Source organism: Aquila chrysaetos, chromosome 16 (assembly GCF_900496995.4).
Source record: "Aquila chrysaetos chrysaetos chromosome 16, bAquChr1.4, whole genome shotgun sequence".
Classification (NCBI taxonomy): Eukaryota; Metazoa; Chordata; class Aves; order Accipitriformes; family Accipitridae; genus Aquila; species Aquila chrysaetos.
Window position 1 is genome coordinate 12,547,173 of NC_044019.1, and position 24,639 is coordinate 12,571,811.

Sequence of the window (24,639 nt, forward strand, 5' to 3'; positions counted from 1 at the left end):
GCATCTTAAATCACATCGGGGAGCTTTGCTTGTTCCTATAAATTGCCCGCCCTCCCCGCTCTACCTGTCAGGATCTTCCAGCAAGGGCCAGCCCGCTGCTTGTGTTCTCACCAGTTCCTACCCCCTCCCGAGGGTCCTGCTGGATCTCCGATCTGCAAGCAAGAAATGCAGGCAGGGAGAGGCAGCCCCCGACGGCTGCGGTGAGAAGTCGTAGAGCCATAGAATAATTGGGGTTGGAAGGGACGCCAAAGATCGTCTAGTCCAACCCACAACATGTCATCGCAGGCGGGAGTGGGGTTCAGCCCTGTGGGGCTCCGAAACTCGGTGTCCGTGTCACGTCCTGATCCCCGCTGGGCTGTAGCTAGCAGAAGTGTTCAGCACCCCCCCCCCCCCCCCCCCCCGCGCTTGTAGCTTTTTTCCACTTGTTAATAGAGAGGATTTTTCACTTTCCCCGCTATTGATTTTAAAGGACTTCTCCTCTCCTGCAAAGCGTGTGTCTTGTTTAGAAGACCATTTAATTCACTCTTTAATCAAACAGGGAAGACACCAGAGTATTGGTGCCTGACATCTGTGGCTCTATAGGCAACCGAGCCATGCTCGGAGAGCTGTCTGCATCAATGTGGCTAATCCACTGCAAATGCCGCCTGGTAAACCAGCTACCCTGGGGAAATGCTAGCCAGGATGCAGACAGGCTTAGAGGAGCACTGCCCTGGTCACTGACCTCTTGGGTGGATCCCATCTCCTTCTCGTGCCTCAGTTTCCCTACTGGCTTTTTTTTTTTTTTTTTTCTATTTAAATTATAAATGCTCACCCTGCCTGGCTATCTGGAGCTTTGTGTGTATACAGAGGAGGGGTCTCAGTCTTTGCAGGCCTTACTGTGCAGTCCTAATTACAATAATGGGTACACAGTGGTTAGAAACCAGAACAGGTCAAATTGCTTAAAGCACATGTATCTCAGGAGCTCGTCTTGTAGCTGCATTAGCAGCATCACCAGACCGGACAGACGCTACTGTGCATCCAATGATCCTTGCGAGGAAGCTGGTTTCTAGAGAGTAACTCAGAACTTAAGGATAAAAAATTATGTTCTAAAATCCTGGACTATTATCCCCAAAGCTCCTCTTAAACAGGGAGAGTAGTGACAGGTTTATTGACTGTCCTCCAGTTCTGGCAAACCCTGCTTTTTGGTGATCCGTGGTCCGTCATACAGTCGGTCCTGAATGTAAACATCCTGCAGTTCTCACAGCCCCTGAAGGCCACGTCGCTATTGAAAGGGAGGAGAAGGAAGGAAAACTGCAGTTTTGCTTGCACTGCTTTTACGAAGGAAAGACTCTGGCTCCGGTGGGGTTTAAGGCACCGTGTGCTGTTATCTGGTCAGACAGAGAGAGGGGACAGAAAAAAAAGGAGGGAGAAACATGCCAACCAGAATATCCCAGCTGAAATTCTTACACCTGAACTTTCCAGCCTAAAAAACACTTGAGTAGAGCAAAATTTGTGTTCAGGATGGAGCAGCTGTTCCAAGCACCCGTTCCAAACAATTTCTGTGGTAAAAAAGCCTTAGTGAATGCCTGATATAACCCAGTTTTTCACCGAGAGTGATGTGCCAGTAGGGCCAGCGTGCAGCACAGGCTGTTTGCTTTACTGTTCCCAGGTGGATCATTGTAGGCAAGTGTGCAGAGGGTCCTTGATAACACCGCAGCGTACTTCAGCATCTCGCTTTCGCAATGAATCTGTCTCCCGTGCTCTCCTTCGTTGTGCAGCACTCCCGAGCGAGGCATCCCTGCGCCGGTGCTCCTTGGGGAGCAGGCATGGGCCAAGCCGGTGTGCTCAGCTGGAGCCAAGGACGGATTCCTCCTTCGGACTGAGATCACTGGCTCGTGTTTGCTATGTGGAAAGGCAAAGACATTGTGTGCTTTTACATGAACTGGGTCAGGGAGGGAGGAATGCAATCTGACAGATGCATTGTGATTTCTCTGTGAATCACACAAGTATAACTGTCATAAAAGGTGAACTGCATCCTTAGAGCAACTTACTTAGAAATTAAGTAATTTCAGTCTTTGAACAGGAGGGGGGGAAACTGCTTAAAGATGATGGGTAAAATCCTTTCTTCAGTGAAGTTAACAGCAAAAAAAAACCAAACCCCAAACACCAAACCTTCCCCTCAGTTTGAAATTCAGTAAATTCAGTCTGTGATAGATTTTTTGGTTGGGTTTTTTAATTTTTTTTTTTTTTTAAACTGAGTAGGTTAGTTACCAGGTTTATCTTTTTATACCAACACCTCTAAGTTGCTTTATGGAGCATGATATAATGATGTCTGTAGAATCATTTATATAAAATTTGAAAGCACAGTGTCAACAAGACTTAAGAGGAGCGGCTGAGGGAACTGGGGTTGTTTAGTCTGGAGAAAAGGAGGCTGAGGGGAGACTTATCACTCTCTACAACTGCCTGAAAGGAGGTTGCAGCGAGCTGGGGGTCAGTCTCTTCTCCCAAGTAACAAGCAATAGGACAAGAGGAAAAAGCCTCAAGTTGCACCAGGGGAGGTTTAGATTGGATATTAGGAAAAATTTCTTTACCGAAAGGGTTATCAAGCACTGCAACAGGCTGCCCACGGAAGCGGTTGAGTCACCATCCCTGGGGGTATTTAAAAGACGCGTAGTTGTGGTGCTTAGGGACATCGTTTAGTGGTGGACTTGGCAGTGTTAGGTTTACGGTTGGACTCGATGATCTTAAGGGTCTTTTCCAACCCAAATGATTCTATGATTCTATGAAATTAGCTCCCCCCTTCCCGCCCCGGGCTGTGAGGTCTGGCAGGGAGCTGGCCCTTGCACTGGCCACAGCAGCACCAAAAAGCAGCTGGAGTTGAGCAGGGGACAGGTGGGTTCCTCTCCTGGGAGCATAGGGGTTTGGCAGAGCTACCGAACCCAGTCCGAGCTAAAGGATCCCTCCCTCGTCCGAGGCAGACCCCCTTAACTGAAGGGGAAGCATCAGAACGGTGAATTAAAATATACACCAGCCAACAGACAAGACACTGTTTCTGCAGATTCTGCCAAGTCTCTTGAAGACAAATTGTTCCTTGCAGCAAGGATGGAAACAAGGTCATTCATAAAAGAGTAATTGATGTCTGGCCGGTGACAGCCCTCCGCAGGGCTGGTGTGGCTGCCTCCTGCAAAGGAAGCAGGCAGCAGCCGGCAGCCAGCTCCGAGGAGCTCCATGGGTCTGGGAGATGGTGAACCAGCCTCGACCCTTCCACATTTTGTATGCAAACTACGCGTTGCCTTTTTCTTTTTTCCTCCAAATGTCTTCTAATGTAATTAGAAAGTTGCTCTTCCAAAAACCTTTTGGCTGAGAAGGGAAAAAGCAGCCTATAATTCATTTATAAGATGTTCTCGGAGCCGTGTAATTGCTCTGCACCGGCTGGATGGAGGGGGAGCTTCCCGAGGGGCCGCGTCTCGGTATTCCCAGAGAAGCTAGACAGAAATAAAGGGAGAGCTGATGCTGGAGGTGAAGGACTGAGGTGTGGGGTGGAGCCAAGGAAGGGAAGATGAGAAGGAGGATTTTAATCTGCTGGGGTATCTGGCCCCAGAGAGATGTTGTAAGTGCTGGAGCTGGTGGGGGAAGGAAGGGAGAGCGGGGGGGGGGGGAAATCTGGGTGGTGCCGCTGGCACGCTGTTGTTCTCACTCTCCAGGTTCATGGTGAGTCCTCTCAATTAAACCCTTACTGGAACGATGCGTGGAAGAGCGTTCACATTGTTATCAGTGCTGGTTTTGTCATCTGCCATAATTTTCTCTTTTTTTCTTGTCTTTGAGCTTGATTTTGGTGGAAAGGTTGACTTTGTTATGCTGTTTGTTTGGAGGGGGAAGTTGTTGGAGGAGGTACAAAATGCAGGGTCTGGTCCTAGTGAGGAGCAACCCGAAATGTCCGTGTAACCTCACCTCCTCCCCCTGCCAATTTATTCCATACCTGCAGGGGTTGAACCCCCCACCCCGGCTGCGTTCAGGCTCGGTTGTGCTGTGCTTTGGTCCATGGCATCGCACCCTGCGTGCTCTTCCCCATCTTCGCTACTTGTATCCCCCTTGTCATGTCAGCATTTGATCAGACCTTCTCATCTCCTTTAGGGTCTTCTGTTATCCCATTTCAGCTCCTGGCAAGGCAGCGAGTGATCTCACCACCTATATGGCCAGGCAGCTGCCAAAAAAATAAAAGAAAAGGAGAGACTAGACATATATAATTTAAGGGTTTTCGTAAGAGCCATACCAGGGTTTTCCCCAGCGTCTGATGCAGAGCCTGAAACAAGGCAGCCCTGAAAAAGTGGTGAAATGCCAATGGCAGTCTTGTTCCCAGAGCAAAGACCCTGGGCAGGGCATCATCCTGCTGTGAGCAGAGAAACACAGCAGGCAGCAGATGGACAAGAACCAGCAAAAGGCAGTTTATTAGCATGTTCACGTTCATTTCTAGGATTTGAAGTAATACATTTTCCTTTCTTGCTGCATATGGAGGAGTTTGGAGCTTTTTTTTTTTTTCAACCCATACTTTTTAAGCAAAATTTTTTGGTGAAGCAGAATTGGTAGCAGCAATGCTCTTCTTCCTCTCCTTACGCTTGAATTTGGTAAACTTTCATGAAAGTTTTAATCTTTTTTAAGTGATTTCAGCTAGATCATACTACTAAAACACTCTCAGAAAAAAATTAGAAACATAAAATAAACTGCAGTCCATTGGGTAATTTTCCCCTGCTACGTAACTTCACATTGGAGGAGGGACAGTTTCACGGAAAAACTTGTAAGTGCAATGATTTTCCACTGGTGCTTATTCATCATCTTTTGCCATTCCAAGCCTAAGCTGTGGATTCATATTTGATGAGCCTGTTTGGCCTTCAAATGCTTTACAGGCACTTTTTTTCTTCCTTTTTAAAATTTTTTTTTTTTATGTGAACAAGATCCTTTGGTCCAGCTGTCACAACAGGCAAGCGCTGTTTATATCAGGGGGTTTTTTTGGACCAGATTTGTTCAAACAAAGAGACAACGGATGTAACTTCCAGCTCTCCAAGCCTAGGGAAGAAGACAAAAGTCAAGCCGCCTCCTGCGTCGTTGCCATTATTGTTTAGACACTTCAGGGTCAGTTGCTGGCCTTGATTATATTTCTGTTGTCCTTTTGTCTAACTAGGATGGTGCTGATTTAAGGAAGGCAGCTTGGCCGTACAGCTGCTGCCTTGCTAACAGAGTAAAGTCCAGCTCCTTTTCCAGAGCAGGTTGCTCTCCATCCTGGTTACTTGCTTCTTTATGGACTGTGTGGGTTTTCCCCTCTTTGAAACTGATAGCCAAGTTTTAAATGCAGGGGATTGAATCCCATTAGTAAGGAGATGCTATTCTGGGGCACGGTCCTGCTACAGAAGAGGAGCATACTGTAAATACAACATTTTTCTCTCCTTCCCCCCCCCCAAGGGGAATTTGGGCAGAATAGGTTAACTGCTCCACAGGAAGCCTGGTGCTTTTTTGGTCAACCTCTTCGAATGGCCACAGTGTAATTAGAGGGCTCCTGACAAAGAATCACATTATTATCCACCTAATTTCTTTTAAGTATTTAAGCATTATGAGGGATATTAAAAGAAGGTGATGTTTAGCTCTAACTTCAACTAAACTTGCTCAAATGAGCGTATTAAATACGTCCCGACGGTGTTTTCAAATGGATATTTTTCTCCCCATGCTGTAACTGATGGTATTTTTCCTCTTTATCCTCAGGGATTTTTCTGTTTTGCTCTGGCTTTCTGCGGATTGATCCCAGCTGCCTGCTGGAGATACATGCACAGCACAGAGGTAAGCATTGGCTGCTAGGAAATACCACCAGCGTCTCGTCAGAGAGAGATTTTTTTTGTAGTAACTATTTTCTCCCATAAAAGGGACATCTGGTGGTAATTAAGCCATCCATGCTGAGGTCTATCAGATGCATGCCCTGTCACATCCGTCCTTTGCAAGAACAGGGCTGCCTTCATCAGCTGCCTCTCCAGTGGGGTCATCTGAAGGGAGAAGCCATGGAAACCCGCATGCAGGGCAAATGCTTTGTCCTGAAGGGAAAACAAAATGCAAGACTCGTTTTAAATAGCTTTGGGATTTTTTTGCAGGGGGTGTTTTGGTTTGGTTTGGTTTGGTTTAAATGAGATGCTCGACTTTCGAAAAGTCATTTCCAGCCAGCTCTAATTCCTGCTAATGTCAATCGGGAGCCTCTGTTCAAAGGCGGTGGCAGGTTGTGACTGTTCAGGTTGTCTCTGGCAATGGCCAGGAGAAGCACCGAGGAGATGTGTTTATTAACCAGCAGCAGCGGTACAATAAAAACACTAGTGTGAAAAATGATGTTTTGGGTCACTGTCACATTGGACCAGAAAGAGAAGATTGTATGAGGTCGAATTTGCAAGAAAGTTGGGTTTTGAATTGTTAACCCAGAGCTTGCTGGTGCTGTGGTAGATGGATGCAAGGTGCTGGGGAAGTCGAGTCGAGCCACGCAGAGTTGCTAAAGGACAGCCCTGCACATCGCACCGGGGACCCTTACCCTGGGGCTGGGACGCCCCTGGGGCCAGGGTAGCAGGCTGTTGGGGAAATCGGAAATGGATCTTAATATTTAGCAGCCTAAAGTTTATACTTTTTTAACCCTTTTCTAATCTGATATAATTTGGGTTTTGTATATTTATTCCTCTTCCCATTTGGAGGAATTTGTTGCTGCTTGGTCTTAATTCCCGTTTCTGCATCCCTGCACTCAAAAAAAAAAAAAAGAGAGAGACTTAGGAGTGCAAAGAAATCATGACTTCTTTTTTTTGAAAGCAGAACACTGATATTTTAGGCAAGTATCCAAATTATCTAACAGTAATTCAGGTAAGTGTTTGGGACTTTGGTAGACGTTTCATGCAGTGGGTCGGTCCCCGTCTCTGTTTTGCTCCTCCCCAGCCCCAGGCACATGCCACAGCCTGCAATGTTCTGGCCAGCAATGAGGATATGAGTGACGTGAAACATCATCCCAGTGGATTAGGGTCACCTTGATGCTGCCAGCTCATCTCTTTAGGGTTACAGATGTTGTGGGGGATTGAAGACCAGTGTGTCGGAAGGCTGGCTGTGAGATTTCGCTCTGTGCTGGAGGAGCACAACTCCATCAAAAGCCCAGAGACTCAATCCATGCTAGGACTGTGGCAATTACACGTCTTGGGGATGAGAAGCCCTGTCCCGTAATGGTCAGTGTCCTGTGCAAAAATTAAAATCCAGTCCTTCTGGAAGCAGAAGTCTAAAGGGCAAAGTCAAGGTCAAGGTGAGGGGTAAGGTCCTGCTTCTCTAGAAAATTTGTCCAGAGCTGCCCAGTGGCCACAGTAGTTGAAAATCCTTTGAACTACAGAGATGGCTACGCTGGGTCAGACCAAAGGGACAGGCACACCCACTGTTGGCCAAGGTAGGAGCGTAAAAACCCAGCGAGCACAAGGCAATGCTTTTTCAGATGCCAACAGCTTGTGGCTCAGGTGTCTGCTGGTGGCACCGGCTGGTGCCTTTGCCTTTAATGCTCTCAGTGGATTTTTCCTCTGTGAATTTGTCCAGCTTCTTTGGAAACGTTAGGGTGAGTGCTGATGGCACAGCAGCATCTTTTATCTCTACACTTACCTGGCTGAAGCGGATTCAATCAGAGCTGAGACATCCCTGAAAAAGAGTCTTTTCACAGCCTTTTCCTTGGTTTCAGGCAAAACTATCAACATTTATTATATTCACACTAACAATTTAATATGGAAATAATTTTGTTTTCATGGCCAGCACAGAAGGGAGGCCTTGAGCCCACTTTCCTCCTTCTTCTGCAGAAGTTTATAATGAGAGATTGAAACAAAAGCTGTGTTAGTAATGGAGAAATGGCACCAGAAAGTGTATCTGATTGGTCTTGTGAAGTTGTGTTATCCAAATAGACTCGTTACTTATACTTTTTAATCCACAAACATGGAGTAGGGTGTAAAAAGGCTGCAAGAAAAAGTTGTATATTGGGTTAATACAGGGATGTGCCATTCAAAAAAATATTTTGCTGAAAATACTTAAAGGAGATTACTTTCTCTGTATATCTCTTAATCACTACATCTGTTTTCACTTCAAATTATTTTTCTGTTTTTTTGCTTTGAGTGCTCTGCCCATAAATGCACCCATGTGTTATGGTTAGCTTTAGTAGTTGGTTGGGTTTTTTTAAGCAAAACAGCTTCCACTGGGCAAAATGAGGGTTTTTTGTAAAATGTTTACTTTCTGGGTAAAGAAAACCAGCAGTGTTTCTGACAACAGAAAAATTTTAAAAAACATTAGAGATCATCTTGGGTTTCTCTGCTTCCTAAAATGCAAAGAGAAACAGAGAATATAAATGAGGAAAGGTTTAATTAAGAGTGTCACTTACAAAACAGATGGAAATTCGGTTTCGCTTGAAAGGTAACCTGTCTCACCAGTAAGAGAAATGCAGATGTGAGAGAGAAATGCAGATGTGAGAGAGAATTGCAGATGTCACTGCCCCTCCAGGACAGAAAGGCAGGTAATGCAGTGGTACAGAAAACTAAATGGAGCAGGAGGAAGACTCCTGGGGTTTCATTATAGAGCCATTTGTTTGTCTGACTTCCTCAAAGTAAAGAGCAAAATTAAATCTGGTGTCCCCCCCAGCCTACTGCGTGTCCATACTGTCAGAAATAGTTAATTGTGGAAATACGGGGGGGGGGGAATCAAACACAGCCAAACTGATGGGTGTCTTGTAAGCCTAATGGGATGTACATAGCTATCAAGAAAGGAAGAGAATTTGGGGATGTAAAACTGCATATGGATGAATATGCCCATTACACGTGCCTGAATCAGTGCCTCTGAGAGCACTGAGGGGCTACTACCCCTGTTCCTGGCTAAAACAAAAATTTGCATTTTTCCCGTGCAAAATACATTGACTTTCCAGTGAAAAGCCAGACAGAAAATCAACCTGTTCAGTTTGGAAATGCCAGCTGAGAGCTGGCGTCGGTAGATCCTGTCCTCTCCCTCCCCACGGGTGAGGTGCCGAATGAAGGCAGCACTGAAAGTGGAACCCTCCCCTCCCTCTGCAAGCCAGGAGATGGGACATCCCTCCTGCTCCAAACCACAGCAGATGCTCTCGGTGGTTTACTCCTCTTGATCACAAAAAAAAAAAAAAATTAAAAATAAAAAAAATCTGGATTTCCTTCATAAAGCAGACCCCTCTTACAGAAAATAATCTGAAATAGAGAAGCCCAATATTCAGTTGAAAAACTGTTTTGATGGTTATTTTCAAGAGGCAGTAGATAGAGAAATGTCATTGGAACATGATGAAAGCAAGATGCCCTTTTTGCCTTTGTGACTCTTTCAGAGCCCTGTTTACAGTACTTCTTACAGAGAAGCTATGCAGGACAGGAAAAAAGAAGAGTTATTTGATATTTTCAGACCTGAGCACTGTAAACAAAATGTGAATCATCTCATTTCCCATTCTTTTCTGCTTTTGTGACCTTCTGTAGCTCCTGAATGAATTCTTTCAGACAGTTGCCATGTTTTAATTTCAAGTTACCTGCATTCCAGATAGACTCGGTGTCACCATAGTCTTTATTCTTAAAATAACGTATACCAGACATGCAAGATCATGAATCTGAGATTTATTGTGCTTTATCCTAAAAGGTTGATCCTTCTGTTCGGCATCATAATTATTCCTGCTCTATTGACCCACCCACGTGGCCAGTGAATGGGTTCTGTGAGGTCCAGGCCTCCCCCATACTGTCTTCTCAGGCTGCTTTGCATCCCTCTGTCTGCGTTAAAGTACTTTTAACGAGGAACTAATAACCTACCCATTCCCAAAGTATGTTTGTCCGGTAGGTTCTGCAAAGAAAATGGTGGGCAAAATGGGGAAGAACAAATAAGTCAGAGTAACATCGCAGATCCTCTGCCTCTCTTGCCAGCATGCAGCCTTTCTGTGAGCTTCTAGCCCCTGTTTACAAAGAAACGCTTTGCCTCTTAGCCAATGGCACCAACAGAAAAGTTGCTGCTGTCACTTGGAGAGGTGTCAGAACTTCTCTGGGCAGGTCGGCTGCTCAGAGGAAAATCTGAAATGAAAATATTTGTAATCTGAAGGTTGTTGAAGGATCTTTTCTCCTGCTAGCTGTAGTGCTGAGCTGTTCACGTTTCGGTATTTTCTAGCTTGGCTTGTTCCTGAGCCCCATCCTCACCTGCTGCACCCAGCACTCCTCCTTCACCCCCGTCCCATCACGCTCTCAAGCCCACAGCTCCAGAAACACCCCAGCACGGCGTCCAAGCCCCTGTGAAACTCTGGTGTGCTTTTCCGTCTGGCCCAAATCACTTGAGAGAGTCGATCCCTTTCCACACCTGACCTAGCGCAGACAAGGGTCCCCACAAGGGTGAGGAGCACGTTTGGTTGCCCTCCCTAGGGGCCATCTGGCCAAAAGGTGGTCTTGGTGGGAGATGTGGTCTTGGTAGGAAGGTGTCACAAACCCGTGTGAGGAACAACAGCGGTGGTGCGATCAAAGCAAATGAGAGACCAATATACAAGGGAGGGCAGGGAGGATGACCTCTATGCGAGCACCTTTGATGGAGCAGCTGTGGTAACCATGGAAGTTATGAGGTTTTCGGATGGTTTTCAGCCACATGAGGAAGTCTTGGTTCCTGAAGCCAAAGAGCTGAGTCTTGTTTTCCAAAGTTATTTTTATGGCAGCTCCTTTCCCACAAACCGCTGCCTGTTTAAGTGAGGTCTCTTAGTCTTAGTCTCCAATGCAGCTGGGGCCTGGGATGCAGAGAAGGACGTAGAAGGGAGTTATTGCACATCTGGCACAGTTGGTGGAGAAGGCTGCTGCTTCCTCCTCCTCCTCCCCAGCTTCCCTTCTCTCCTCACCCATTAATGCTGCTTTAAAAACCTGCCTGCAGAGGCTGGAGGAAAGGGTCGCCTTGCAGCTGCAGTATAAAAGACTTCTGGTACCCTTACTAACCAACACAAAAATAGGTTTGGGGTTTCGTTTTGGTCCCTGCTGTGAAAGAGGCCAGAGGAGTTTCAGTGTCGTGTCATCTTCTGTTGTTCCGCTCCTCTCCAGCAGCTTAGATCCTTCCAGCAGCCCTGCGATGCCGGCCCCATAAGCCAGTCAGGATGGTAGGATGAATCAGCGAAAATAAAATCTCTGCAACGTGAAAGGAGTTTTGCAACAGAACGAGCTTTTTAATTACAGAAATTCATTCACAGGTAAATGTTAGCTTAAAACTGATTAAATTATGATTTCTCAACTCAGGAAAATTTGAAACTGGTGCAAATAGTTGCCCGTACTTCTGGCGTAAAGGCCTGGTTTCCCACGTCCTTTGGATGAAGAGGTGGCTTGGATTTGCATTGGCTGCAACGATATGGCAATCTCTTAATTACCAAATGGTTTCTCAGGTTGCTGGGTGGTTTCAAAAGGAGGTTTCACCAGTGGCTTTCAGCTCCACATGTGTAGCAAAGTATTAGCCTCTTTGTGTTGTACTGCTTGTACTTGGAGAATAAATTTGAGGTTTTAGCTTTTTGTGGGCGGGGAACACAAGCCACTCATGCCCACTCCAGTTCTCCTGCAGTCTTGCTCTGCTTGAAACTTTCTTGAGAGGAACCTGTTTGCTCTCCCCTCCTCATGCTGGGAAGGAGAAACAGGGTCTTTTATGCTTTGTTAGTGAGCAAGGTGGTATCTTTTGAGATGGTGATTTTCTAACAGAGCCTGGGGATGCAAAGCTGGAATTAACAGTTGCAGCTGTGAAATAACAAACATCGCTGCACCTGGGGCCCATTCTTGAAAAGGGCAGCTTCCTTGCTCCCTTCACTGTGTATGGGATTAGCACTGGGTTTCTGTCTGCAGGTCTTCCTCCAAACCAGCACCTTTGCAAAGCCAGGCGCAGCATTGCCTGGGTCTCCAGGAGGCAAATCCTGTCTTTGCATGCAGAAAACCACGCAAAACTTTGCATGCGGTGCACCTCTTGTTCCCGCAGGTATGCAAGGAGTGACCCAGCACTTCCCACGTAATTTCTGAAGTAGGATTGCAGAGGTCTTTCTAGTGGCAAACCCAGCCTGTGGTTTTTCCAGGGTGTGTTTGTGTCTGTCACTGCTGCTGCTGGTGTGTGTTGGGGCAAACTCTTACAGGGTCTGGCCCGTCTCATCTGAAGGCAATGCTTAAATGGGGGCTTAAATCCTAGAGATTTTAATGGGACTTAAACGCAAGCCGAAGGTCTGTTTGGGTGCTTTCTAAAACCAGACCCGAAGCATACAGGTAGTTTCCTTTTGGTTTTTGATTCAGTGGGGCTGGATCAGGATTGTAGCCGCTCACGGGGGTCTTCCAAGGGCATTTTCAAAAAGCAGTGATTTGGCTGTGAAAACACTGTGAATAATCTGATGTCCTCCTTGCTCTTGCTGTTATTCTGCCAGGCACAATCACTTTAAGGTAAGCGCCGAGCTTTTCTCAGTCTCTGAAGTCCATGGGAAAAACAAAAAAGGGGGAAAACCCCTCCCCCTTCCTTAGTGTTTTTCAATATCGTGACTCCTTCCTAGTGTTTATGTTCTCATCACACAATAACGGCCGCTCCCCCTAGTGAGACACTGCTCTCCTTTGTCTGAGGCACCGCGCAGGCAGTCGCACTCATGGGTTTTATAATTTATCGCTGCCCTGACGCTGAACCCGCACAGCCCCGTTTCTGCCGCTCGCTGTGGCAGAGCGTTAGCTGGAGCTCCCGTCTCAAGCAGCGTCAGCCGTGGTACCTGAGGCCACTCGGATGGTTGCCGTCACCGCGGCACATCCAACCTTCAGGTGGAGGCGACAGTGCTGCCCTGGGGCTAGCTCTTTTACTGATACAACTTTTTTTTTTAAGCTAAAACTGTTTTCAATGTTTTTCAGTACTTTCTGTTGGGAAGCAGTCTTGCCTGGTGCTGACTTCAAGTACTGGGGGTGAGAGAGCGGGGATGACTGAGATAATTTGATCACAATGTTGGGAGGCTCATAAATTGCTGGGTTGTGTGTCTTGAATGACGGGAGTATAAAGGGTCAGTGTGGGCCCTTGGCAGCCTGTTGGTTTTGCAGTTCTGTTATGAAATGGACTGAAATACTTAAAGTTTGTTTAAAAAAACCAACCAACCAAAAAGCAAACAAACCCCCCCCCCCCAAAACCAACCCCAAGAACCAAGAGGACCTTGATACGCTGGGGCTGGTGTCACTCACATGGGGTGTAGCCCCAGATCTGGAGGATTTAGGGAAAAAAACTCGTTGCTGGTGATTAACTGCCCACCTGGGTTTTCTGGGCTTCCCTGTAAGCACCTGGTGCTGTGCCCCAGTCACAAAGTGATGCTCCTGGCTGCATCTGAGTAGTGCAGAGGTGGCCCCAGGGGGTTTATGGCTTGGTTGAACAGGAGGCTCTGATATCCCCCTGCCCACTGGCTGAGCAGGATGTATAGCACCCATACAGCTAGACTTTTGCTGTTGTTTTGGGATGTGGAGGTGGGAAATGAGGAAGATGTGAGCAGTGTATCTCCTGTTTTAAATGTTTTGTGCAAGGACCTGATGGAAGCACTGGGATCGGAGAGAAGCAGCTTTGTAAGGCTTTGCTTTTCCTGAATTTTTTGTTCCACGATGGTTTTTGCTCTCTCTCCTTCTGTCTGTTCCCTCAGTGATGGACCAAAAGATGGTCAGGGTTTGCCTGATCCTCTTGCAATACCAGAAAGTGGGGGGAAGTGCGCGTGTGGGTTGTTTTTTAAATATATATCTTTATCTATATCTAGATATAAAATCTATATCTACGTATAGATATTGGAAAGAAAAGGTGAAAACCATTTAGATAAATGGTTTAGAAAAGCATCCCCTGGATCTTTGCACATCAGCGGTCTCCAGAGACCACCGGCAGTCAGAGGGGGAGCAGCACCTTCTTATCTTGTGCAATTTTCCATGGGGGACCTCAAGGCCGCTCTGGTTTGCAGCGCTGGCTGGATTTCTGCAGCTGGGATTGACTGGCTTGAGGAAGACTGGAGAGGAGGGGAACTGACGTGCCGTGAAGGAGATCCAAAGCTGCAGCAAGCTGTAAAGACCTTGTTAGATACAGCAATGACAGCCTGGTCGAGCATGGGATGGGGGGACCCCATCTCACCCTGTGCCCGATCCACGTGGTGGGAGTTGCTCTGCAACCTGGCTAAAGCACCCAGAGCAGTTTCCCCTCCTCTGTTTCATTGCAGTTGCATGGTTGCTTTATCCAAACCCAAGCAGTTGCATCTGCCCCCCCTGCCCCCTTCTGACATGCTGTGAATGTGTGGGGAGGAAAGGGAAGTCGGAGATAGCAAAATGCAGAAGTGTTTTTCTCGCTGGAGCAAGGAAGGATTTTGAGTGACTTAACCACTTTATTCCCGTTTCACATCTTAACTGATTAACTTGCAGTTTATAGCTAAGCGAGGGAGTCTGCGGTAGCCGCTGCTGAAGGGGTGTTTCTGAGTGATGCTAGTGAGTACATCCTTCTTCGTGACTCTGAAAGAACATGAAGTGCTGAGGTTGCAGTTTCTACTGAGGCTGCAGCACATGTGCTCGGTTTGGTACCTTGAAGGCACAAAAAGCCACAGGAGAGGAGGATCATCCTTCTGCTAGCCATGCTTCTCTTTCTCCTCTGCCATATCAAGAGCATTCCTGTTAAGTAGAAAGGAGAGCTTGTCTTTGAGACAGTCCTGACATCTCTTTTCACTACATTCTCCTTGAGCTCCAGCTTTGCAGAGGGATTTTTGGCCAACGACTGTTGAAAAGATGGTTCACTGAGTAAGTCTCAAACCATTGTGTTTGGTAGAAGTCTACATTAGTTTTCCAATGTATATCTAAGCGACTAGCTCAGGTTGCCTAGGCATGGGTATTCACTGGCAGCGGGAGGGCGATTCATTGACACATCTGGCTTGCAAAGGGATCAGGAACTGAAGGCTGACCTTCTTGTCTGATCTTTCTGTTCCAAATCCACTTACAGGTTGTGCTGGTTCTGGCTGGGATAGAGTTAATTTTCTTCATAGTAGCTGGTATGGGGCTGTGCTTTGGATTTGTGCTGGAAACAGTGTGGATAACACAGGGATGTTTTCGTTATTGCTGAGCAGTGCTTACACAGAGCCAAGGCCTCTTCTGCTTCTCACCCCACCCCACCAGCGAGCAGGCTGGGGGGGCACAAGAAGTTGGGAAGGGACACAGCTGGGACAGTTGGACCCAACTGACCCAAGGGATATCCCAGACCATATGACGTCATGCTCAGCATGTAAACCTGGGGAAGAAGGAGGAAGCGGGGGACGTTCGGAGTGAAGGCGTTTGTCTTCCCAAGTAACGGTCACGTGTGATGGAGCCCTGCTGTCCTGGCGATGGCTGAACACCTGCCCACTGATGGGAAGTGGTGAATGAATGCCTTGTTTTGCTTTGCTTGCGTGCGCGGCTTTTGCTTTGCTTATTAAACCGTCTTTATCTCAACCCATGAGTTTTCTCACTTTTACTCTTCTGATTCTCTCCCCCATTCCAGCAGCGGGGAGTGAGCTAGTGGTTGTGCGGGGCTTAGTTGCCAGCTGGGGTTAAACCACAACACAGGTATTATCCTTGATAAATAACCTAAGTCAAAAATGTCAATTTTCCTCTTGAAGGAGGTAAGACTGAAATTTGCTTTAGTTTCTAATAGCCAAGGGCAAGAACACTAATGGCTTAGTGTAAATGCCTTCCTGCAGTCATAAATTCTGCTTCTTGGGAGATAAAGGATTTAGAGGATGATAAACAATCTCAAAATTCCTTCTTTCTTTTACTTTAAGTGAAATATGTTACTCTATTGAGTCCGCTGGAGTCAGCAGCATCAATCTCAGTGGTGATTTTCCATTTGTTGTATCCAGCAACCCATCGATATCATCCCTAAATGAATGTTTCATTAAGGAACGTAGGCAGAAATGGGAGATGGCAATTATATTTGACTAATTTAGAGCTGGAACATTTCACCCAACTTCCTCCTGGAAAAGAATTGCTGTAAGGTGTGACCTCCATATCACTTAACCTGGAGATTTTTCTTAAGCCAAAGCCCAGCTGATGCTTCATCTTCAGCTCTTGGTTTTTACTGACAAGCATCACAGGTGCAGTCTCCTTCCAAGGGGGAGCTTCATACAGAAATACTCCTCCAGCAGTGGGTCACAGCATGTCACTAGGAACAGGAAAATCCACTTAACCATAATGATGCTTATGTGTGGGGGCAGTGTAAGACCTTTCAAAAAGAAGCCCAGACAGACTTTCTCTTCTCCAGCTGTATCGGTCCATTACGTGCTAACTACTGTCTGAGTTAAGGGATGGGGCACAGCTGTGGTTTTCTTAAAGCATGTTATTAACAGTATCAGCATAACCACTCAAACTCAAAAGGCATCATGTTTCTTAACCATGAGAGAAAGCACTCTGATTATTTTTAATTTTTTTTTTTCTCCAACACCTGGTGTAAGAAATGGAAAAAGAAAATTATTTTGAGGCAATGGTCTCAAAGTTGCCCATCAATGGAGTGTGCGATGGGCATCTGTTGAGGACAGCAATTGAGTACAAAGCAGTGCTGCAGTCTAGCTCTTCACTGTGTTATGTCCCAGATCAAAGGAAAATATAGGGATGAACTTGCACCTGGTGGATAAAATAATGTTGCAAATAAGGATAGGTCATGAAACCACCTGGTGACTGTCTCATGCTTTCAGGTTTTATTTTTTACATTGTTAGGCATGCATGAGTTAGCATGACATTTTGGGCTGGATAGATGCTGCCACGCACGAGCAGTGCTTCAGAGCTTGGCTGTAAGTCTGAGTATAAACATGACCCCATCCTAGGCAGAAAAGTTGCTAAAATGATGGTTTGTTAGTGCAATCTTTTGCTCTCGTATGTCTCTTATTAAACTAGACCTCTCGTATGCTCTGTGGCACAGTATCCTGCACAGAAGGAAACAGCCAGTGATAAATACTGAGATTTACTGAGGTACTTTATACCTACCTCTGAAATACTTAAATGAGAAAGCTCTCTGCAGTAATCTTTGAAAACAGACCGCCGCGTTGTACGAAGACAGCAATTTTCCCCTCCAAAATAAAATGATCCTAGCAAAAATCAGAAGGATGATGTGGAGGAACTACAATCAACTCTTAAAGTCACTCTTTAAAAAATGGTTTTGTAGTTTTATATTCCCTTACTAGGATCTAAATAGTGTATTCAGATAATAGCTGGATATAAATGCTAGATATAATTGCTAGATAGAAATGCTGAGAACGACTAATCAGCAAATTGTACTCTTAGGCTTGCCCAGACACACATTCTAAAAGGAAATTATTGCTATAAAACATTTTCCATTTAATCCCTTGTGCTTTCAGTTCTTGGAGGCTGCTTGACAAAATGGAAAAAAAAAAAAAATCAGTAAATAACTGAGAAGCCAGCTCAGAAACAGGGTGCAATTGAAGTCTTTAGTAGTCATTATGTACCTGGAGATTACCCTCATCGTTGTCACCGTTACTGTAGTCGAGCTGGCTGTGAAACGGTGACTGCTCGTGCTTTCTTCCCTTATTGTTTCCAACAGTTGGAATAATCTTCTGCCACAGCTTTGTTATGGGCATCTTGTTCCTTCGATTCCTTCCTATCCACTCTTACCTTTCAAACAGCCTTAATCTCAACGTTTAATGTCGTTGCATGGTACCTAACATAACGAGGAAGGTGCAAACATGCGCCACTGCATCAGGCAGGACCTCTCCCGATCAAAGCGATGCTGTCGTGGTTTCACGCAGCCGGCAGGAGCTCGCCAGTCTGGCAGCAGCCGCAGGCAGCTCCAGGCAGCGGCCAGCAGCTGTCAACATCTGGGCAGCTCACCTGCCTTCCTCCCAGGTCGCTTAGTGCAGGACGACCACCGGAGAAGCTGCTGAGGAGGACATCAGCCTCAGTTGAGTCCTGAGGTTTATTATCAGCACAAAACACTAATAAGCATTGACTTTCCTGCATAGTGAATTGGTTCTGATGGCATGGTCAGAGCCTGCTTTGCTGCTAGGGAGCCTGTGATGGTCTTTGCAGATGAAACATCACTGGACAAAGTCTCATCTTACCTTGGTTTAAGTTGAATACAGTTGTAAAGTAAGCAGCCAGATCCAGCCCAAAACTCACTGCGGTCAAAGGAGCATTTTTACCAGTTTTCATGAGGTTTTGGGGAATGTGCCCCACCAAGTCAGAGGGCTCAAAACTACCTGTCCCAACATTTTCTGGCCCAGAGTTCAGTAGACCTTTAGAAGTAGTTAAACTTCAGGATTGCTTTCAACCCTTGAACCCTTGCTTGAACATAGCAACTTGCTTGAAGCCTTTTTTTAAATTTTTTTTTTTAAAGTCATTCAAATTTAGGCCTTTTGGAGGGAAGCTCAGCACCCCGAGCCTAATGATAAATATGAAAAGGCAAAAATTACACATGCAGCACCATTATCTTGCCGAGACCCATATTTACGTTGTCACAACACAAAATAGTTTTTATTCCTGCATCTTAGACTGGGGTTGGGATATTCAAAAGGTAATAATCTCTTGGGTTAAGAAGCTAGCTGCTCTGTTCTTCCTTCCTTCCTCAGCAACATGAGGCCGCAAGAGGAGGTCAAAAGATTATTCTTTTTTCATTATTCTTAATCCAATTCTTCAGTGGAAATGGACGTTCTTTTTATTGAATCCATTAATTTGATTGCTGCTGCTGGAAAGCTATTTCATGGCCCACAAGAAGTTAGAAAAGCTTGGATGTTTTCCTTTTTATTGGGGTGTAAGGTTTGTTCAGGAGAAGGATGGTGCACAAGTCTGCTAGGGATCTTGTCTCACTGCTGCGCCCGTCCCACTCGATGCACTCTGATACATGGGGGTGACAAAATGAGCATCCTCCCTCCTCACCTGCGGGGCACAGCTCAGCATCGTGCACCTTGCTGCAGAAGATTTTTTCCTTGGCTCAGAATATCTGTGCCCCGTCTGTCATCAGACCTCTCTCGTTAAAGCTGGGTTGCTCCTGCCTCACCTACCGATTGCTCCGTGACGGTGATGGAGTGTCACAGGGGGACAGCAGTTTTGCTGCAGAGAAACCCCCAAACCCCTCCACTTCTATGCCGTGTTGATAGCCGTGGAAAATCTTCCGATGTGAGCCTTTAAACTCTATTTCTGGTGGCATGGAGCCGAGTTGGAGACAAGTAATCTTCTCAACCTCCCTCTCTCCCCTCCCTGGTTATCAACCTCTGTTAGTTTCTTGCATTTTGGACAGCCAGGCAGAGTCAAGCAATATTGCAGTAATGGCTGTAATCACCTCGAATGACCCTGGTTTCACCCCTGAGCCGACAGCGTTGGGTCTTTTTTTTCCCCCTTAGAGTAATTTCCAAGCACAGCCCCTTAAGACTGAGCTGAAAAGCTTCACTGAGAGATGGCTCTGTTGCGGGAGCGCCTGTCCCTCCCCATGTGGCCACCCGCTCTGCCTGTCTTGCCGATTGATTTTCCCTCCTGAAAGCCAAGCGCTGCCTGCAGGCCCGCTCGGATCCATGCTGCTGAGGAAGCGAGGGAAAATGAAAGGAAGAAATAAGGTTTTGACTCCAGGCACTGAAGGCAATTGTCATATTTTTTCCTTCGAAACCTGAGCGGGATTTGACTGGGATCTGTCAAGCTGTGAGTTCTCACAAGTTTGGTAAATATTTTGGGTCTGATTCACCGCTGAATCACTCTGTTATTTTTTTGGCTCTATTCGGAGGAACTGCTCTGTCACTGGGATAACACCAGCCATCTGAGATCCTCTCACCTTTGAATTTTAGCATCTCACAGTCACGAGTGCCTGTCTTCACGGTCCCCCATCAGGGTGGGGAGATGGTGTCATCCCTGCCTCGCAGAGGGACTCGGAGGCACGCTGTCACAGGCACCTGCGTTCTTCTCTGACACCAAATCCAAAACTGGCCAAAAGCTCCAGCCGTCAGCTGGTGAGACCCCAGCGTGATGCCGAAGGGTCCACACATAGCAGAAGGTGACACACCTGCAGTACTGCAGCCTCTCTCATGGGACTCGCCATGTCATAGGTGCCCCTTGGTGTGTGGTGGGTCATACAGCAGCTCCTGCCGCTGCGTGGTGGTCATCGAACAGCTGCACTGCTTGTCTTGCTGTACCTGGGAGAGGTTCTGGGTGGATGCGAGAGGAGCATGTTTCCCTCCAGAGATGACTGCGGTCAGTGTTTCGCGTGTACAGATCTCTGCTTTCATCGCAGGTGGAAGACAGCATGATGGATGTGTACGATCTTGTGTACGAGGAGGTGAGGAGGAACACCTCCAGCTTCAGGAGGCACGAGCTGACTGCCATCCACGAAGCAGTAAGTTGTCTTTCAGCCTTAGCAGAAAACCTTGCCCTGGGGTATCTTCCCGATGGTTTCAGCAGGCTGGGACGGACACCTGTGCTCTGCCTCATGGATGCTGCAGTGCCGTTTTCCCCCAGGAACCGAGCCCTCCAGCCTGCGGTGAGGTCTGCTCCTCCCTTCCTACTCTTCCTTTCCCAGGCTTGACCAACCAGATTATCAACAGGAGGAAAGGGCTGCCTGCCTGAGCATCGTTCTGCTGCGAGATCTTCAAAGCTTCCACGCTGTAGCTGATATATATATATATACACACACATATATAGTCTGCCTCGGCAGGCACTCTGCCGTGCTCCCTATCTGTTGTATGAGAAAGTGGATATACACCTCCGGTGTCCCCGGTCAGGTAGAGAGAAGGGGAGAATTCCACATTGTCCAGCAGAAGTATTTGGACTTGGTTATTTCTGTGTATCCTTCAGCCTATGGCTGAGGAGGACTGGAGGCTACGTGGCCTCTTGCAGTGCTGGAGACTGCTAGCAAGCTCCCAGAAACCACCCCCCAGGACGCTGTTGGCGCAGGGGACTTCTCTGTAGCTCAGTGGGTGGCCAAGGGTGGTTGCCCAGAGCACAGGGAGGACGCTTGTCCTCAAAGCCACGGAAGACGAGTGAGGATGTCCCCCGTGGTGAGAAACTCCTGGGTCCCCGCTGAGTAAAGGAGATGCCGTCTCCTCGCGCAGCAGGGCCCATTTGGGTAGTGAGTTCATGGCATGCAGCAGGGCTGGACGGGAAGGTCAGCTCCACTCGCCTGTTTCCAGGCACCTCCCATGCAGCTCCCTTTATCCTTCTGTGTTTTCTTAAATCATCGTAACAAGTACTTTCCGAAGCTGCTTTCACCCGTGCTTCTCAAAATGTAGAAAAGGGCAAATGTTTCTCATTGCAACGATGGTGGTGGCCCTCGGAGCCATGACCAGGCGTGGTGGTGCTTGCTCTGCAGGGCTGTGGAGCAGCACACCCAGAGTCCCGCTTGGCAAGGAGAACCAGGCACAACACCCAGCTTCATCAGTTGCTTATTTTAGCCACTTTAATTGATGGAGAAACAGTCCTTCTACTCCTTTTTATTTTTTTTTTTTTTTCCTTGCCGCCTCCTGCCAGAGCTCCAAGCTGGCCAGTTCACCGTGGCTATAGGAAACTAACTCCACAGTGGGTGTTGCTGGGGACCCCCCCCCCCCCCCCCCGAGTCCATAACAAGAGCTGGAAACATGAGTCTGTGCATCCCTGGGTTTTCCAGAACAGCCACTGTGAGAGCTGGTGTGACCGCGGAGGGAGGGCTTGCCCCCAGCCCCAGGCAGCAGTCCTGGAGGACCACGGGCAAGTTTGCGGCCAGATCCATCCACCTCCCCTGAATTTAACCCCCATTGCTGGAGCTGTCGATTGCATACCTATGTGCTTCGCTCCTCGCAGCCCCGGTTGTATAGCCCTGCCTGGGGCAGCAGGGAGGAAGGGTGGCCCATCGCCAGCACCTCCTGCCGCAGCAGCTGGTGGTGCGGGGAGAGCCCTGGTGAGCCGCTGGCACACCTCTCCCTCTCTTCCAGTTCCTGTGCTGTGGGAAGCACTCTCCGTTTGGGGACACGACCAATGTTGAGCACGAGACGTGCCCACCCGGCCAGGAGAGTGATGCGGAACAGGTAAGGGAAATGTTTCTTCCACCCCACAGTGGGGTTTGTGCTGCTACTTGCTAAGTATTAAAACCTCACTGATGTTTAAGTGTTAATGACAATTGTGGCTTTTTCGTGGGTTGGTGTTGCTGTGAGTTGGGGTTTGTTTTGCCGGGGTTTTGTTATTTCAATAAGGAGGCGTCTGACCCACTGGAGGAGCCTTGGTGGATCAGCAGGTCTCACACGTGCAGATGCGGTTCCCTTTGCAGCTCTAGAAAGCCTTCAAAATGCTTGCGTCTGCAGCCTGTCATTTCCCTCCAGCTTCCTCCTCATCTCCTGCACGTGCAGAGAGTGTGAGATATCACAGGCATGTCGGAGCTCAAAAAAAACGTTGGGCTTTTCCACGTGACACTAGTTTCTGAGGCTTAAGAAGTCTCCCACTAACAGCAAATATGGAATTTGCTGTAATTCATTTTTCCCAGGGCATTAAATGGGTATTAAAATGAGAAATTCATGAAGCAGGATGATGATACCCAGCAGTAGCTTCATCAAATACACTTCATTCCTCCTTTCTGCAGTATCTCAGAGAGGTTGATGGAGAAGCCGCCAGTATTAGATTGCCTCTGCGCTGAAGCTGCAACATAGACTTCATACTCTCTGAGCAAATCTATTGTATGATTATTTTTCTTCCACTGGAGCAGCCAAATCAGCTGAAGTGGCTAAAGCCACCAGCATCAATATGTATGTTGTCCTTAGAAAAAAACAAAACTGTGTTGCTACAGCTATACAAAAACATTGTTGTTAAGCGAAGATGTCAAGCTTACACAGTGTCTAACGGGACACTGTGATGCGCGGGGGTGCGTCAGCCCGCGGGGCAGCGTTTCAAAGCACTGCCTCTGGGAATGTCACATCTCGAAGCAGGGTTGAACTCGGCTCAAAGAGCGGGAAGGGAGAGCAGAGCAAAACCAGGCACCGTATGGATGACTCTGTTCCGCCCCCAGCTCATGGTTTGTGTTTCCTCTGGTTGCGAGCTGGGGCGGGTGGGTGGGAGGATGCATTTTGCAACCTGGGGAACTGCAAATTTTGGTAGCTGCACTACATTCACTCCTGGCTTTGAGCGCTGTTACCTCGCTCTGCAAATCACTTCATCAAGGGCATGCTCTTGCATTTTTTTAAATGGCTCTCTTGGCTAACGCCTGGATTTCCATGGGGCCGCTGGCATGCTTAAGGCTAATGTATATTAATGCTTGTGACACCTTGTGAAATAAAGCTGTTCATTAGTATCTTTGGGGAACGTATTTAGCATTATGGTGTGCTCTGCTTTTCCATCTTTTCATTTCCCTCTTTCCATTTTCCAGTGGGTGGAAAGAAAAAAGCTTTTGCATGACCACACTTACCTGTGCACGCACACATCCCCCACAGTCCGAAACGCATCATACCAAGAAAATCGTAGGCGTATCGTAGTAATTGAAAATACTGCAGATGTTTGTCTTCCCAAGTTGCAGCAAGCAGCAGAAAAAAAGGAGAGCTGCCCACGGAGCAGCCCAGCCATGCAATGCTGTGTGCCCCCCTTGCCTCCATTTCTATTTGGGGTCGTGGCAGCACTGTTGGGGGGACAAAGCCCCCCCCAAGCTGCTGCCATGCTGCAAGGGGTGTCTGTCTCCTCCCAGGACTGCCTGCGAGAGATCCACGACTTCCTGAAGAAGCACATGGACTTCGTCTCCACGCTCCTGGGTGTCACCATCGGCTTCATGGTAGCTATGCCTGTTCCTTTGCATTTTGGCCCCAAGAGGCAGGCTCCAGCGGGGGAGATGTATCCTAAATTAGTCCCCAGAATCTAGGATTTCGGATGATTTTGGAGACTGGCAGCAGAGAAACAAGCGGTGGTAGACTCCACCGTGGAAATTAAGAAAGGGCCAGGACCTGTCTTGGCCAGGCTGACAGCCAGAGGGCTCTTCCTGCAGAAATAGGCTCGCTGCACGGTTTTTCTGCCCAAACTAGGCACGGCAGCTGGGAGCGGGGAGCACCGCGAGCGGGCTGCAGAGCGTTTGCATTTCATCTGCCCAGGCTCGCCTGTGCATCTTCTCCTGCAAGCAAGAGGCCACGTCACCTGGCACAGGGCTTGCGGATGAGGTGGGAAGCCGGCAGCCATTGTGGAAAAGGAGGTGCAGTAACAGCTCCATGTTTTAGGAAACTTGCTGCCTCTCCTTGCCCAGCGCGCGCTGGCTGCCTCCCAGCTCAGCTTGGGAAGTCGCTTTGTGCGGCTGGAGCTGGAAGGTCTTGAAAGCTGGCTGGAGAGCTGTGCGGGAAGGGAAGGTCTCATCCTATTAACGACCACTAACGAATGCGGTAAGGTGCATCTCGGGCCGTGGGTGGGTGAAGCACAGGCTCGTAAGGAGCAGGCTGCAAAGGAGAGGAGCAGAGCGTGTTGCCTGGGCTCTCGGGCGCTGTCTCTGAAGGAGGATCTTGCAGAGGAGGGGTAGGATCATCTTTGGAGGATGGCTTGGGTAGAAAGGGTCCGTCCTAAATTTGTGAGTCTTATTTGGGGGAGGACGAAAGAAAATATGAAATGCTGCGAGAGGAGCGTGTCCGTCAGCGGTGAAGGGGCTCGGTGGCTGTGTGGGGACGGTCCCTTTGGAGCTGGAGAGCACCGCTGATTAAAACAA

The 24,639-nt window shown here is 47.7% G+C and overlaps 1 protein-coding gene across 2 annotated transcripts in view; it reads left to right on the forward strand.

The window, feature by feature from the left end:
- TSPAN32 (tetraspanin 32) overlaps positions 1–24,639 on the forward strand; it is a 33,902-nt gene that overhangs the window by 6,024 nt on the left and 3,239 nt on the right. For both annotated transcript variants that reach the window (XM_041128954.1, XM_030038152.2), the window contains 4 exons: positions 5,734–5,808; positions 20,239–20,340; positions 21,911–22,003; positions 23,644–23,727. In XM_041128954.1, the coding sequence (XP_040984888.1) occupies positions 5,734–5,808; positions 20,239–20,340; positions 21,911–22,003; positions 23,644–23,727 (354 nt within the window). The remainder of the gene's footprint in view (positions 1–5,733; positions 5,809–20,238; positions 20,341–21,910; positions 22,004–23,643; positions 23,728–24,639) is intronic.